Source organism: Colobus angolensis, unplaced genomic scaffold (assembly GCF_000951035.1).
Source record: "Colobus angolensis palliatus isolate OR3802 unplaced genomic scaffold, Cang.pa_1.0 Scaffold55, whole genome shotgun sequence".
Lineage (NCBI taxonomy): Eukaryota > Metazoa > Chordata > Mammalia > Primates > Cercopithecidae > Colobus > Colobus angolensis.
The window spans coordinates 6,387,036-6,404,250 of record NW_012119043.1 but is presented as its reverse complement, the minus strand read 5'-3'; the positions used below and the strand labels follow the sequence as shown (position 1 = coordinate 6,404,250).

The 17,215-nt window shown below is 40.3% G+C and overlaps 1 protein-coding gene across 4 annotated transcripts in view; it reads left to right on the top strand.

Moving 5' to 3' along the window:
• GRIN2A (glutamate receptor, ionotropic, N-methyl D-aspartate 2A) overlaps window positions 1–17,215 on the top strand; it is a 434,662-nt gene that overhangs the window by 298,741 nt on the left and 118,706 nt on the right. For all 4 annotated transcript variants that reach the window (XM_011961386.1, XM_011961385.1, XM_011961388.1 and 1 more), the window contains one exon: window positions 3,845–3,959. In XM_011961386.1, the coding sequence (XP_011816776.1) occupies window positions 3,845–3,959 (115 nt within the window). The remainder of the gene's footprint in view (window positions 1–3,844; window positions 3,960–17,215) is intronic.

The following is a 17,215-nucleotide window of genomic DNA, read 5'->3' as shown; positions in this document are numbered from 1 at the left end:
ATGGTTGGATGTATGGATCGGTGGATGTCCCTTTGGTAATGATCTGTCAACATACTCAGTTGCCAGATATTAACTGAGCCCCCACAGTATGCCAGACAATGTGACAGAGCTAAAAATAACCATGGGAAACAGAACCAAAATGTCAGCTTAAAAAATAAAAACAGCTTAACTTAGGCTCAATTAGTTACTTTGAAAGCCTGCTGATAATGAGGAATTTGACTCCAGTTTTCCACTAAACACTCAGTCCATGCAAATGTCTTCTTTAGAGTCTCAATAAGGAGTGTGAGGTGGAGCACCCCTAGTTGTGTGTATCTGGACCATGTTCATTTAGTTCATCAAACTCTGGCCAGGAAACATCAAAGGGAAGAAGGAAGAGAGAATAAAAAGTTTCAATTGTCTAGATAATGAATGGTTTTTAAGCCGTGAACAAAAATGTTCAAGTCCCCTCAAGTGCAGAGAAGCATTTTCACTTCTGCCCCTATTGGCTGCAAATCTGAATGTATCGCTCCTCTACTTAAAATCTTTCCTGGCTCTCTGTGACCTTCTGAACAAATCCAAACCCTTCAGTGTGTCCATTATGATCTGGCTTCAGGGATCCCCTGCAGACTCATCCCACTGCACATAATACAACCATCAGCTTTACTAAGCCGTTTCCTACTTCCTCTAGCCTGTGTTACTACCTTTGCTGACTCTTTACTTAAGATGATCCCTCTGCCCAGAATGCTTTCTCCTGCCTCAACCCCTTCACCCATTAAGATTCCCTGGAAAGCCCTCCCCAGATTCCCCAGGTTGAGTTAGGGACCCTTTTGTCTGTGTTCTTTCATCTTCTTACATTTACTCTCCATCAGTGAATAAGTGGCATTATAGGTGCTGTCATTGTTTATGCGTCTATGCCATTGAATTATAAGAATGTGGGTAAGAGAGAAGACAAACACTGTGTTTTTTATTTCTGTGTCTGGAAGACGTACTATAAGCCCTGACCTATATACCAGTCATACAGTAAATAGTTGTTAAATCAAGAAAATACCTTTCAGGCAGGTGTGGTGGCTCATGCCTGTAATCCCAGCACTTTGGGAGCCAGAGGCAGGCAGATCACCTGAGGTCAGGAATTCAGAACCAGCCTGGCCAATGTGGTGAAACCCTGTCTCTACTAAAAATACAAAAATTAGCTGGGTGTGGTGGTGGGCACCTGTAACCCCAGCTACTCAGGAGGCTGAGGCAGGAGAATCACTTGAACCTGGGAGGTGGAGGTTGCAGTGAGCAGAGATTGTGCCAGTGCACTACAGTCTGGACTACAGAGTGAGACTCCATCTCAAAACAAAACAAAACAAAAACAAACAAACAACAACAAAAAAAAACCTTTCTAGGAAGTGATAAGAGATACCCCAAATAAACCAAATAGAATAGTGATTATCCTTTGTTCGTTCTAGAATAGCAGTGTTTTAGTTTTCTGTTTGTTAAAGTATTTGATTGCAGAGAACTTGAAGAATACAAAGATACACAAAAGAAAATGAAAAATACCTGTAACCCTTTTAGACATAGACAAGCTCAGTTTTTATCCTCTTTTCTGCTTCTTTAACTTTAAGTAGTAAGCGTTTTCTCTGTATCATCAATTTGTCTTCAAAAACATGATTTTCAATGACCCAGATAGTCTATTGAATAAATACACAATATTTGCTCTTTTCCTTTTCCCCGATTTCTTCACTTGGTCCTTGGAAACCAGATTCTCCTCCATACAACACCACCGTCAGTCTCTTCTGCGTCATGCTGGTCCAGGGATGTATGTGTGACCCAATAGGCCAGTGTCTCTTTTTGAAATTTCTTGTAGCCTAGTTCTCTCTTCCTTCTCCTTCTCCTTCTCCTTCTCCTTCTCCTTCTTCTTCTTCTTCTTTCTCCTCCCTCTTTCTCCTCCCTTCTTCTCCTCCCTCCTTCTCCTCCCTCCTTCTGCTCCGTCCTTCTCCTCCTTCTCCTCCTCTTTCTTCTTTCTTCTTCTTCTTTTTTTTTTTTTTTTTTACTTTTTAGCGTCTCTGGATGTTAGTGATTCTATTAATGAAGCGAGAGACACAGTATCTTTCTGGGAAAGTCTTTGAATGCTTCAATCCACCATATTATATTTATCTCGTGTCTGCTAAGTGGCCACTACCATGTTGTCTCAGATGTCTTTAATGACATCATCTTTTTCTCAAGCTACAAGGAGAGTGGCACCCTTGGAGAACCTCTCACCTGGAATCTGGGAGATGAAGTCTGCCTTGGCTCCCTGAGTTCAGCCTGAGTACAGGTCAAGGTGGCTTTGAGGAGTGATGAGGGTATAAATGTTGTAAGGCAGACAGACGTTACCTGCAATGAAAACACCTAGACCAAAAGTTAAGTTTATACGTGTTACATAAGGTAGATTCTAGGAGTCATCCTTGATGCCTCTTTCTCCCCTCCCCTCATCTAATCTTTCACTAAATACTTCCTAAATATCTCTCCACTCAGTCTTGTTTGCTGTTACTTTTTCTCTTCCTTCTTCTCTTCTTTGGCCACAACCAGAGTCAAAGCCACCATTATCTTTGACCTGGATTATAAGAATAGCATAAGTAGTCCCCCTGTACCTGCTCTGGTTCCCCTCCAATCTGTTCACTACACAGTCTTCAACTAACATGATCTGTTACCTCTTTGATGACACCCTTGCTTCTATGTCTTCCCATAGTTTTTTTTTTTTTTTTTTTTTTTCTGAAACGGAGTTTCGCACTTGTTGCCCAGGCTGGAGTGCAATGGCACGATCTCACCTCACTGTGACCTCCGCCTCCTGGGTTCAAGCGATTCTCCTGCCTCGGCCTCCTGAGTAACTGGGAATACAGGTGTGCACCACTATGCCCAGCTAATTTTTTTGTATTTTTAGTAGAGATGGGATTTCTCCATGTTAGGCTGGTGTCGAACTCCCCACCTCAGGTGATTCTCCTACCTCAACCTCCCAAAGTACTGGTATTACAGATTGGAGCCACCGTGCCTGAACCTTCCCATGGTTTTAAGACAGACATTTAACATGGTCTCTAAAATCCTGCACTTTCTGTTCCTATTCATCTTCTCAGTCTCGCCTGATCTCACATTTTCTTGTCTTTCTCTGCTTCAGCCTCACTGGTCTGCATTCAGTTCCTTGTATGCACACCACGGAGTCTTTGCACGTGTTGTCTCTTTTGCCTGTTTGTGTCTTTTCTTGCCTAGTGAATGCCAACTCATCCTTCAGATCAAGCTGCACTTCCTCAGCCTTGCCTCACCCCTATTTCACTTTCTTATAGCATACTCTCCTCTCCCTTGTAGCATTTGTCATAAATCTGTGATTAATCAATTAATGTCTATCCTCCCCCTTAGACTCTAAACTTCATGAGGGTAGGAATCATGTTCACTTTCTTATTTACCCTGATACCAACTAGCTGAGTCCTGGCATGTAGCAAATGCTTAATATATATTAGTTGAATAAATAATGAATAATGGAATGTCATTTTTTCAACATTGAATGCCATGTGGTTTATGAGCAAGCAGCTTCCTTCAGGGAAGCTTTTTAGAGTATAATAGAATGTGCTTTCAGATCTTCCTGTAAGAAGATCATTTGAATATAGGTCTATGGATCTGGCAGCACAAAAACTTACATTCCACTTGTTAATTACAGTCAATTACTAAAGCATGGTCAACTAGCAATGGTTGCACAGATGTCAATACTTCTACAGAGAGGCTTCTTGTGATGAATATAGCATTGTAAGTTTAAAAATTTTCAGTATTCCATTAATGGTGGCATCCACTTATTTGTTCAGTTGCTCTAATTATTTCCTAAAATTTTGTCTTTCTCTCTTCCCCTTTCTAGATTTATGGTCAATGTTACATGGGATGGCAAAGACTTATCCTTCACTGAGGAAGGCTACCAGGTGCACCCCAGGCTCGTGGTGATTGTGCTGAACAAAGACCGGGAATGGGAAAAGGTGAGCATCCTTCTGTGTGCTGAATGCAGGCGAGGGAAGAAAGTTGGGCAATAAAGGGGTTCACAGTGCTGCTTTCTCCCACGCATTTCCTGTTGAGCTGCTCTAGATCCCATCTCACAGCCGAGAGCACGTCTTTCTTGCAACAAGGCAGACTAAATGTTTAAGGTGCAATTGGAATGCTTTCCCTGGGTGAACTGTGGTAATTGTGTGATGCTCTCTATGTCTGTTCTCAAATCCCAGTAGGAACGGTCTGAACTTAGGATAATTTAAAGACAGTGAAGTTTGGGTTGCAGCATTACACTAGTAAGTGTTGACTGTATAGCAATGATCACACAAGTTTGCCTACACTTCCTAATTGTGTACCATAGTCATTGCCATATGAATGAACCCCCTGTATTTTCATGTACTTAGTCTTTCGCTTTAAATAAACTCATTTTAAAAACTTAAATGTATCACTTCTGTAAATCATGAGTTAGAGAGGGAGGTTATTTTTCTTATAAAGCGTATTTTCAACTACATGTATATTAGCTATTGAAAAATACAAACAAAATCAGTGTGCAAAGAAAAAAATCATCATCTTATGTACCATACACATCGTGACCTGGGTCAGAGAGGAGAGACATCACAGAGAATTTACAGATGATCTCATACATACAATGACAGTATCTGGTCCAGCTGCCCTCCCTCCTCCTCCATAATTGAATGCTTAACTTAGTTGCTACAATTTCATATAAAGACTAGAATAGATCAGAAAGCCTATGTTGTTATGTTGTTATCTTATTTTTTTTATTTTTTGACAAGCAGTGCATGACCTCTGAACTACTTTAGCATCTTGAAATTTATCTTCACTTAGTACATCAAATGGAGGCCTGAGTGACCCTAGAGGGAAGAAAGATATAGGATATGCTGTGGGAGATATAATGTAATTGACTGAAATCAGGGGGAAATACTACACAAATAAAAGCATTGACTTTGGGGAGACAATGACAGATTCCTAGAAAAGAACAGTGAGGAGGAAGCTTAGGAAAGTTTTGCATGCTACACCCAACAGCTATAAAATGCACAGCCTTTCAAGTGCACATGGGAAATCCACCAAAGTAGAGTACATTCTGGAGCATAAAACAAAAGTCTCAATGTGTTTAGAAGAACTGAAGTGATGGAGGATGCATTCTTTGATCATAACAGCATTAAAATAAAAATTAGCAACAAAAATATATCTAGAAAATCCCCAAATGTTTGGAAATGGCAACACACTTCTAAACCACCTATAGGTCAAAGAAGAAATCAGAAAGACATTAGAAAATACTTTGGCTGGAATGATAATGAAAACACAAAATATCAAAATTTGAAGAATAAGATTGAAGGCATACTAAGAAATTCATAGCTTTAACTGCTTATAATATAAAAGGAAAGTGTGAATTCAGTGTCAATGACTTAAGCTTATAAATTTAGAATTTAGAAAAGAGCAAAGTAAACAAATGAAGTAGGAGAAGAAAATAATAAATACAGGAGTAAAAATCAACAAGGTGGAACACAAGCCATAGAAAAAAAATCAACAAAGCCAAAAGCTATTTCTTTGAAATGACTAATAAAATTCATAATCCCTAGCAATAATGATCACACAAAAGAGAGAAAACACAAATAAGCCAATATTAAAAATGCAAGACGGACTATCACACACACTACAGATCCTACAGACATTAAAAAGATGAAAATAATATTATGAAAAATTTATGACAGCAAATTTGACAATATAGATAAAATGGGCAAATTCTGAAGAAACACAATTTTCTACAACTGACATAAAGGAATTGACAATCTAAGTAGCTCAATATAGATAAAATGGGCAAATTCTGAGGAAACACAATTTTCTACAACTGAGATGTAGGAATTGACAATCTAAATAGCTCATACTTGCTGAAAAACTGAAAGTATACCTAAAAACTTTCCCATTTAAGAAAGACAAAAGAGAAAATCCCGGCCCAGATGGCGTCGCTTTGTACTATAACAAACATTTAAAAGAAATAACAGCACTCTATACAAAGTTTTTCAATATGTTACTAATCATAATCTAATAATGTTTTTTAAAAAGGATAATACATCATGGATAAGTGGGAGCTATCGTAGGAATGCAAGATTCGTTTAACATTTAAAAATTAAATTAATTTACCATATTAACAGAGTAAAGGGGGAAATATGGTCATTTCAATAGATGCAGAAAAAACATTTGACAAAATTCAATATCCAGTTATGATAAAGATGGTAAATTCCTCAATCTGATAAAGGGTATCTATGAAAAACCTATAATATATATTATATATCTATTTATATATATTATGCGTATCATGAGATTATTTGACAATTTTTAAGTTTTTCTATTCTAAGTTATGGTACTGTGAATAAAATATATATATTAAATAAGCTGATATCTTATTTAATGATGAAATAATGAAAATAGATCCACATAGGGACATTCAAATGATTTGTGATGAATGATTATGACAACAGGGAAAAGGAAAGTCTTTTTAATAAATGGTATTGGATTAATGGGCAATCTACATGGAATAAAAAAAAAAACCTTGACCCATAGCTCACGTTATGCACAAATAATTACTTGAAGTATATTGCAGGCTTAAATGTAAAGGATAAAGCTATAAATTTTCTAGAAGAAAATATAGGAGAATATTTTTGTGATCTGTGAGCTTCAGATTTCTTAAACCAAATATGAAAAACCATTCAGTAGTAGATAAACTGTACTTCGTCACAATTAAAAACTTTTGCTCATCTAAAGACATTGTTAAAAAATAAAAAAGAGGCCTGGACATGGTGGCTCACGCTTGTAATTCCAGCACTTTGGGAGGCCAAGGCAGGTGGACCACCTGAGGTCAGGAGTTTGAGACCGGCCTGACCAATATGGTGAAACCCTGTCTCTACTAAAAATACAAAAATTAGCTGGGTATGGTGGTGTGCACCAGTGGTCCCAGCTACTTGGGAGGCTGATGCACAAGAATCACTTGAATCCAGGAGATGGAGGTTCCAGTGAGCCAAGATTGAGCTACTGCACTCCAGCCTGGGCAACAGAATGAGACTCCACCTCAGCCCCCTGAGTAGCTGGGATTACAGGTGTGTGCCACCACACCGGCTAATTTTTTATATTTTTGGTAGAGATAGAGTTTCACCATGTTGGCCAGGCTGGTCTCAGACTCTTGACAAGTGATCCACCCGCCTTGGCCTCCCAAACTGCTGAGATCACAGGTGTGAGCCACGTTCCTGGCCAGAAACTGTGTGTTTTTTAAAAACAAATTTAGACATACACAAATCTTATCCAGCAATTTTACTCCTACTTATTTCTCCCAAAGAAAGATAAACATATATCCAAAAAGTAATACTTGTACAAGAATGTTCATTGCAACTTTATTCATTATAGCAAAACATCAGAAATAATTCAAATGTCCATCAACAAGGAAATGGATGAACAAATTATGGTATATTAATAAAATAGAATGGCCTGGTAATATGTGCAACAACATGGATGAATTGAAAAACATTATATGGAACCAAAGAAAGACATGAAAGATTATATTGTGTGGTTCCATTTACATAAAGTTCAAGGAGAGGCAAACCTTCCCTACAGGGTTAGATACCAGAATAGTGGTTGCTTCTGTGGTTGAGTGCAGTTGACAGGACAGGGCACAGGGAATTTTCTGGAGTGATGGCAGTTATTTCCTATCTTGAACATTTGTCAAAAGGTGTTAAATTATGATACAAGATCCATTCATTTTGTTGTATGTCACTGTGCTTAATTTAAAAAAAAAAAACTAAATTTGTTCTGGGTATGGTGACTCACACCTGTAATCGTAGCATTTTGGGAGGCCAAGGCAGTCAGATTGCCTGAGCTCAGGAGTTCAAGACCAACCTGGGCAACATGATGAAACCAGGTATCTACTAAAATACAAAAAATTAGCTGGGCATGGTGATGGTGCCTATAATCCCAGCTACTCGGGAGGCTGAGGCAGGAGAATCACTTGTACCTGGGAGGTGGAGGTTGCAGTAAGCTGAGATCGCACCACTGCACTTCACCCTGGGTGACAGAGCAAGACTTTGTCTCAAAACAAAACAAAACCTTAAATCCTTCAAATTGGGATACCCAGCACAATTAGCTAACAGTTTTCACTGAGCGTTCGTATTTAACCCTCTGACATGAATACCAATTATAATAACAATATGCACTGCTTATTGATCACCTCTTCTATTGATCCTTCAGTTGATCCACCGAAGCCCTGACTTCATGGTTTGTCTATTCATTTTTTTCGTTCAACAAATAGTTATTAAGTGCCTGCTTTGTACCAGGCACTATTCTTGATGCTTGGAGTCCATCATAAACAAGAGAAAAATATTTTCTGTACTCAAGAAACTTAGATTCTAGTGTGTATATGGAGGAGATGGAGTAGGCTGGGATTCTATGGACTTCTGTCATGCTTAAGGAAAGTGTTAGCATCTAGTTCACTGTCCTTGGTTTTAACCTCCTTTCTTCCCTCTTATATACCCTGTAGCCCACCATGCAAGTGATTTGCAACTCCATGAATGTATATACCAGGTTCCTTTATGCATTTGGGACTTTGAATATGCTTTTGTTGTTGTTGTTGCCTATAATGTTTTATTGTATCATTTGACTTTCTTTTATCCATATTTCAAATCCTGATTTTCTTTTTTCTTACACATGTAAAGCCAAAATGCAATTCACGTTTTTTTCTAATCAGTCATAGGAGGTAGAGAATTGGAGCCTTTCTGCCTTATGTTGTTGGGTTTTGGGGTTTTCAACCTTTTGATGTTACACAATCTGCGATTCACTTTTGGAGCCGCCACATTATTCCCTTTGGTTGGTTTTAACCAGTCCTGGGGCAGGCTTGGCTCACACCTGTGAATTTTCTGTGCTACCTTAGAATCTGACTCATCTTCCAGGGAGCCGGTACACAAGGAGGCCACTGCAGTGCAGGTGACAGCTGCCCTTGATACACTCCATTTTCAAATACAGAAAATGCCTTTTAATATTTTGTGGGCCCTTCTTCAAATTCCTGTTGAAACATAGCAATTTCCCATAAAAGGCAGCTTGGGGAATTGCTGCTGAGTTGAGCTTAGAATGCACAAATGCTGCCTGTAGTTGTTCTATTCTCTTGGCACTCAGGGGATCTAGTGCTTCAGAAATAACTCTGTGTGCTTCTGTCTCGAAGAAAGAGAAAGCCAGTGGAGCAGGTAAATACCAGTCATGTTATCCTTAAAGCTGCCCCCCAGCACTACACGCTGGTACAGCAGGTCAACAGAGGGGAAGGACTGCCGAGGAGGGAGCTGTTATTCTGGGACTCGGAGGCAATTTCTTTTCATCTCTGAGGTCACCCGGTGGCGTCACTGGAAGCAGCAGCGTGTAATGAGGGTGTCTGGGAAAACACGACAAGCCCTTAGAGGGGTGCTTGCTTTTTGCTGGGCCTTTGTATGTGGCTGGTGTGGATTATATAGACGCTGAGCACCAGGCCTACCTGTATGCTGCAGACACAGAACTTGGGATGGAGCAGGCTTCCTCCTACAAATCGGGACTTTCATGCCTTTTCTCTCTCCCTTTTTCTTCAGTGATTTTGGTCTGCCTTGGAGTTTGATGAGTCCAAGGCTTCCCAGAGATGCTCAAAAACAAAACCCTAGATGCCTCAGCCTCAGCCTCAGAAGACCCTACAGCCTCAAATTCCTGGGCATAAGGGGTCTTCCTGCCAATTAGCAGTCTAGGCCAGTACTACCAACGCCCTGTGTATGTCAGCTCTGTGGCCGCAGTTCATTAGCTACCAGGGATGCTACAAGGATGCATAGGAAACCATCCCTCTTCTCAAGTAGCTCATAATAGAGAATTAAGCCAGCCCTGGGACAACTGGATATAAGTGCTACTGGCCGTAGGACCATCCCCAGCACATAGGGGAGAGAAGGGTGAACTTGGCCCAGTCAAGAAATTCTCTAGCCAGGTGTGGTGGTTCACACCTGTAATCCCAGCACTTTGGGAGACCGAGGCAGGCAGCTCATGAGGTCAGGAGACGGAGACCATCCTGGCTAACATGATGAAACCCCGTCTCTACTGAAAATACACACACACACAAAAATTAGCTGGGCGTGGTGGCAGGCGCCTGTAGTCCCAGCTACTTGGGAGGCTGAGGCAGGAGAATTGCGTGAACACAGGAGGCGGAGCTTACAGTGAGCCGAGATCGCACCACTGCACTCCAACCTGGGTAACAGAGCAAGACTCCGTCTCAAAAAAAAAAAAAAAAAAAAATTCTCTAAGTGAGAATTTCTCACTTAGAGAAATGCTTTTTAAAGCTAGAGGCATTGGAGTTGGGCCTTGAGTAATAAATTGGATTTCTCTAGGATGAACTACTTATTCTACCTGAAAAAAAATGATTTGAGGATAATTCTATTTACTATTTTAGGGTTACAGTAGCTTTATTTTATTTTATTATTTATTTATTTATTTAGAGACAGAATCTCATACTGTCACCCAGGCTGGAGTACAGTGGCATGATCTCGGCTCACTGCAACCTCCGCTTCCTGGGTTCAAGAAATTCGCCTGTCTCAGCCTTCTGAGTAGCTAGAGTTACAGACATGTGTAACCACTCCTGGCTAACTTATGTGTTTTTAGTAGAGACGAAGTTTCACCATGTTGGCCAGACTGGTCTTGAACCCCTGACCTCAGATGATCCACTTTGGCTTCCCAAAGTGCTGGGATTACAGGCATGAGCCACTGCGCCCAGCCTTACAATAGCTTTAAAATGAAAATATATGTGTATTTATGCATACACCTATATACATATACAGGCTAGTTTTTAAAAATTTGTTTAAGTTAGCAAATAAAAATTGTATATAATTTTAATGCACATGATGTTTTGATATATTTGTACACTGTGGAAAAGCTAGATTGAACTAATTAGTGTATCCCAGACTAACTTTAAAAAAGATATATATTGAGAAAGAGATATGTAAATATTTTTGAAGTTTTGACTTCAAATATAAATAGGACATAAATATTAAAGTAAAACAAGCATTTTATTCCCCAGAGAAGATCTAATTAAAGATGATACCGATGTTCAAGAAGGCATAAGGGAGACCCTTCCTTGTGTCTTCCTGAAGGAAATGTCGCGTTCTCGCTCTGATGGGTCTGTTTTTCTTTTTGTTTTCATCACTCTGTTTACATTTGGTTTCAGGTGCATTTTGCACAGAAACATGACCAGATCTCTCCCTCCAGCCCAGATCTGTCTCATGACCTCCAGACTTGCTTACAGTACCCCATGTGGCTGACCCACAGACACCCAATATCATCTTGTCCGAAGCCAAACTCATCATCTTCCTCCCACAAATATGCTTATTCACCCGTGCCCCAACTCAGAAAGCTGTCTTCTTAGTCCCCAAGCTCTAGTGTTCAGCTGTCACCTGCTCCTGATGTTCCTGCCCCTTCAAACATTTTTCCTCTTTGTCAAGGACACCCTTTCCATTGATTCTATATCTGGATAGCTCAAAGTGGATCTGCCCTTTTCCACTTCATTTCTGCAGACCCGTAGACTAACTCATAAGAGTGTTAACGGCTTGCTTTGGCATTGTTTGTTTGCCTATTCGTCTTCGCTTAGACTAGAAGCCCCAACAGGGGAAGGTCTGTTCCTTTCATCTGCGTTTTTTCAGCTTCACCACAAGGGTTTGGGCCTAGTGCACAAATGGACCCCTCTATGATCTGTTGGTATCGACGACTTCAGCCGCCATTTATTAACAGCTACTCTGTATCAATAACTATGCTGAGAATTTTACATTCATGATCTCATTTAGTCATCTAAGTAGGTATTCATTTAATGGCTCTTCCAAAGTAGGTATTCTTCTCCCTGCTTCAGAGATAGAAATTCTGGTTCAGAGAAGCTAGTGACCAGCTTCAGATCCCCCAGCTGGTGTGTGCTGGTAGAAGGATGTAAGTGGAGGTCTGCCCAACCCCAAAGGCTGTGTTCGCCACCACTACATCATGTGGAACAACTGGCAGTGGGGAGCAGGTATTCTAGAGGAGAAATTTAGGGAGTGCCTCCTACCCTTAGAAAGGTGTCTGCTTCCTTTCCTCTCACTGGAGGCAGTAGATTCGGCCTGAACCCAGCTAATGAGAACTCAGGGTATAGGCGTTTATTACATCTCCCAGACCTTGTAATTTTTAATTTTTTTTTAGAGACGTGGTCTCACTCTGTTACCAGGCTGGAGTGCAGGCACAATCATACCTCACTACAGCCTCAGATTCCTGGGCTTAAGGGGTCTTTCTTCCTCGCCCTCACAAGTAGCTGGGGACACAAGTGCACACCACCTTGCCTGGCTAATTTTTATTTTTTTTGCAGACACAAGGTCTCGCTAGGAGGTTGGCCTCAATCTCCTAACCTCAAACAGTCCTCCCATCTTGATCTCCCAGAGTGCTGGGATTACAGGCATGAGGCACTGCACCTGGCCCCTTCTATTTTTTGGTCTATAGTAGTTTCATCTTCCAATCTGTCTCATTACGGGAGGGGATGCACCCTGTATGTTGTGTCTTGTGTGAAATAAAGTAGATTCCAGTTACAGGATTCCTAGTGCAGATATGATAAAGGAGATCTTACAAAAGCTGTGATTACTCTCTTGAGTCTGTGGTTCTGACTGTGGCATATCAGTGTGCTATCAGGTCTGGTGAGGCATGGTGATGCATGGAGTGCAATTATTACATGATGTGATTTTTAATTATAGAATGCCATAGCTCCCTCCTATCTAAATTATTGTATTTTAACTTTCCCATCACTACTACTACATTTAGCCTAGAAGGGTCCAGTGAGTGTCAAGATCTCAATAAAACATGCAGGCTATTAGTGTGAGTTTGCCCCTGTGTTTGTGTGTGTGTATGAGATACCAGTAGTCTTCAAAAAAGTTCAGCCAGCCAAAGGATGGAAGTATTTTTGCAAACATGGTTCTTGACTTCTGCGCACACATTCCAGTGAAGATTATGTAAAAGAAATCATGAAGAAAAATTGTAGTTGTGAAGACACCCTGTAAATGACAATTGATAGAATGATTATGTGGATTGCTAAAACTGAAGTGCATTGTGACACATTCTACCAGCAGGCAGAAACATACTACGACTCACTTTGCTTAGAAAGACAATAGCAACCCATTGGTAAAGCCATGAATTCTGACCACGGCTAGCACTGAGAGCTCATGGTGTGTTTTCAGTTTCTCCTTTACTATTATATCTCTGTCAATAGCAGAGGCTCAATAAGTATTTGTAGAATGAATGGAAAGGCCCTTTTCCCCGTTAACTTCCCCAAATGAGGAGCATCTTTCAGTATGGTCATTTTATACCTGTGGTTCCTTGGGCTACCTAGATTAGAATCACCTTGGGAAAAATGTAAAGGCTTTAGCCCTGCCTCAAATCTATGGAATCAGCATTTCTGATTCTGAATCTGCATGTTTTTTTAAGCCTCCCTAGTGATTCTCATGCCCATTAAAGATGTAAAGCTACTGCTTTAGGGCATGGACTCACTCTGTGTAACCCTGAAATGCTTTTATCTAGGTCATCCTGTTATCAAGATTCTTGCTTCTTAGCTTTTGTGCCTCTTTATTCCTTTGGAATACACAGCTCAGTAGCAATGCTTAGGAGAAACTATAGAGGGAAAAGAAAGAAGGAATTTGGAGTCTTGTTGCATCTTGAATAATTTCTGGTAAATGAGAGAATAACAAGGCAAAATAAAACGCTGTTTATAGATGTAGCTTAGTACCTGTTATCTAGATTTTTCTCAATAAATATTAAGTTATTAAATGATTTTTTGTTAACATTTTGTCCCATCAACAGAGATAACAGAACTTAGGTTGGTATATAATCCATATTTATTCACACACTTACTTGATCAAAGAAAATTTCCAAGCACCCACTATGTGCAAGTCATATCTGGGGGTTGCAAAGCAGATAAAACATCTGGTTTTAGAGTCTAACAGGGCACTAAGAGATGCTCATAACTGCAGGAGAACAAGTGAGGTGCCATAAAGATGTTTTGGAAACTCCAGGGTGTTGAGAGAAGAGAGATGTTATAGGGAGGCAGAAGAATCAAGGGCGTTTGTACGGAGGACTTCTCGTTTGAACAAGGTCTCAGAGAATAAGCAAGATTTGGATTTCTGAATATGTGTGAGAAGGCCATTCCATGTCTTCTCACACATACGTGGGAAGACTGAAAGTCAGGTTCAGAGGCACGAGTGCCCAAGGCCCATCTGGAGAAGAGTTCAATGTGATTGAAACATAGCTGTGTTGGTATGCAGAATTCTAAGAATGGTCTCCAATGACACTCAGCCTTTTCTAAGCCTCTCCTCTGGGAGTATGTGATATGATGAGCTGTCACTCCTGTGGTTTTATTAGGCCACATGGCAGAAAGGACTTCTCAGTTGACTTTGAGTTACTCAAAAGGGAGATTATTGGGGCGGGCCTCACCCAATCACATGAGCCCTTTAAAAGTAGAATGTTTTGTGCAGCTATTAGGTTGGTGCAAAAGTAATCGTCGGTTTTGCCATTTAAAAAAAAAATAGTGAAAACTGCAGTTACACTTGCACAAGCCTAATAGTTGGTGAAAGAAATTTGGAGTGTGAGAAGGCTTAGTCTGATTTCTACATTTGAGGATGGAGGGGGCTCCATGATAAGGAATGCAGGAGCCTCTGGGTACTGAGATCAGTCCCTAGCTGACCTCAGACGTAACCCTGAGGAGCTGAGCTTGCCCAACAATCTGAATGAGCTTGGAAGTGGATTCTTCCCAGATCCTCCAGCTATGAGTCCAGCCTGGGTAGGGCCATGATTTTGGCCTTGTGACACCTGGAGCCAAAACCCAGCTGAGCCCACTAGGACTTCTGACCTGCATAACTGTGAGATCATATAAAGGTGTTGTTTCAAATGGCTAAGTTTGAGGCAATTTGCTATACAACAATAGAAGACTAGTACAAATCTTTTGAAGGAAACTTGATGTGGGTAAAGGACTATGCTAGAATTTGAATGACAGGTTATGGCACTTAATTCAGTAATCTTCAGGGCACTTTTGAAGAGCATGAGATGAGAGAACAACATAAAAAAATAATAATCACTCACATTTGTTTAACATTTATTAGGTGCTAAGCATACATCTAATCCTCATATCAGGACTGTAATACAGATACAGCTATTACCCTCTTTTGCAAATGGAGGGAATGAAGCTCAGAGAAATTCAGTAACTCAGTCAGAGTCACAGAGCTAGTAACTTTCAAAGCCAGGATTTGGAACCCAATCATCTGCACTCTTAAACGTGAACTACACTGCCTCTTCAAAAGGAAAATGGTGATTGTCAAGAATCTGGGAAATTTTCTAAGGGCCTGTTTAAGTGGCTTGGGTTAGAGGGAATAGAGATGTGGAGAGGAATAGTGGCCACGGAATCTGAGAGAAATTTCAGAAACAGAACTGAAAGTCATGGCATTGGCTGCACTGATTCTCCAGGAGACACATGACAGAGGGGAATTAGATAGATTAAAAAAAATTTTTTTTAGGTGTAGTCTCTAATTAGGTATATTCAGATTAGGTATTTCTAGAAGAGCTTTGCTATGCCTGTAAATAACTTTGTTCATCTCTCACCCTTCGCTGTCATCCTCCTTCCTTTCCTCTCTTCTTTTCTTTTCTTCTCCCAAATCCATATTTAAAGGCAAGTTCCTTTTTATAAAATGGATTTGGTAATATCAACCTTAGCAGAGTCTGTGTGGAATTTAATTTGTTTCCTTATATAATGATCATTAAGTTTCTTAAATAATGTGAGCCATAGAGAGGGCAAATTGAGCCATTACAAAACATTTAAAATTATCTGTGCATCAGGATTTAGCAAAGGTGAATATAAATAAAATAATCATCTGACTTCCCTAGAGTCACGCATAGTGACTATTTTAAATACTCACACAGTACAATATGTTAGGTCACAGTAAGGAAAATATAGTAGATCTCTAGCAAATTAACACATTCAACTGAAATAAGTGATGCCATCTCCTAAAGCATGTGTTCGTGTGTGTGTGTGTGTATGTGTCTGACTTGCACTGGTTCTTTTGTTGTTGTTGTTGCAGTTGTAACATCAACCCAACTCCAAAAAGAACAGCAGTTGAACAGGCGCTCCCCTGCAGAGCAACATTCTGCTGAAAGTTTTTCAGATTTGAGAAGTTACAACAACAAAAAAAATGCAGTTCATAGAAAAGACATCTCTAGGGGAACATACGTTGACAGGGATACTAATGATAAAGATGATTAATGATGATGGTGTTGATGATTGATGATGGTGATGATGGTGATGTTCTTGACGGATGGGATGATCATGAGGGCAGCAGCTACCATTAGTTGAGCTCCCACTATGTGTCAGACACCATGCAGAGTGTTTTCAATGTGTAATCTTGTCTCCTAATCAGTCTCCCAACATTCTCTGCATTTTCTCATATCTAAAAGGGAGGCAATAATAGTACTTACCTCCTAGGTTGTTAGGATAATTAAACAAGGTAATATATCAGGTGCTTAGAACACTGACACTTAGATGCCAGTTCCAAGTATAACTATTTCTATCCTCATGTTATAGGAGAGAAATTGGAAGCAACATGGGTTGAATGACTTGTCCAAGGTCATACAGTGGTAAAGGCAGGACTTCAGCTCAAGCAGTATTTCAGTAGAGCCAGAGTCAAATATTCGGTCATACGGAATATCCATCTCCACCCCAGTCACAACCCCAAATTGTTAAGGATCTCTCTGAGGGTGATGGGAGCATGATTAAGCTGACAGGTGGTATAAATGTAAGACAAAAGGTGCACCCTTGCTAGTTTTCCATTGCCATCAATTATGAAAATGAGTGAATAGATTATTTAAATGATCTCAGATGAGTAAATTATTCAAAGAGCCTCTCAGAAATATTTCTAGAAACTCCTGAATAGACTGACAAAAACCATTTTGATTTTCTGACAGGGTCATCTGCTCATCTGTGTTGTAGAGGAACACAAAGCCCTGAGGAAGCAAGGAAAGTGGGAGAGAGAGAGTGGGGAGGAGTGGGGGGGAGAGGGAGGCAGGGAGAGGGTAGAGAGGGATAGCAGGACAGGGAGGGGGAATGGGGGAGAGGGAAAGAGGAGGAAAGAGTAAGGGGGAGAATGAGAGAGGGAGGGGGAGAAAAGGGAGAGGGAGAGGAAAGGAGGGAGAGGCAGAGAGG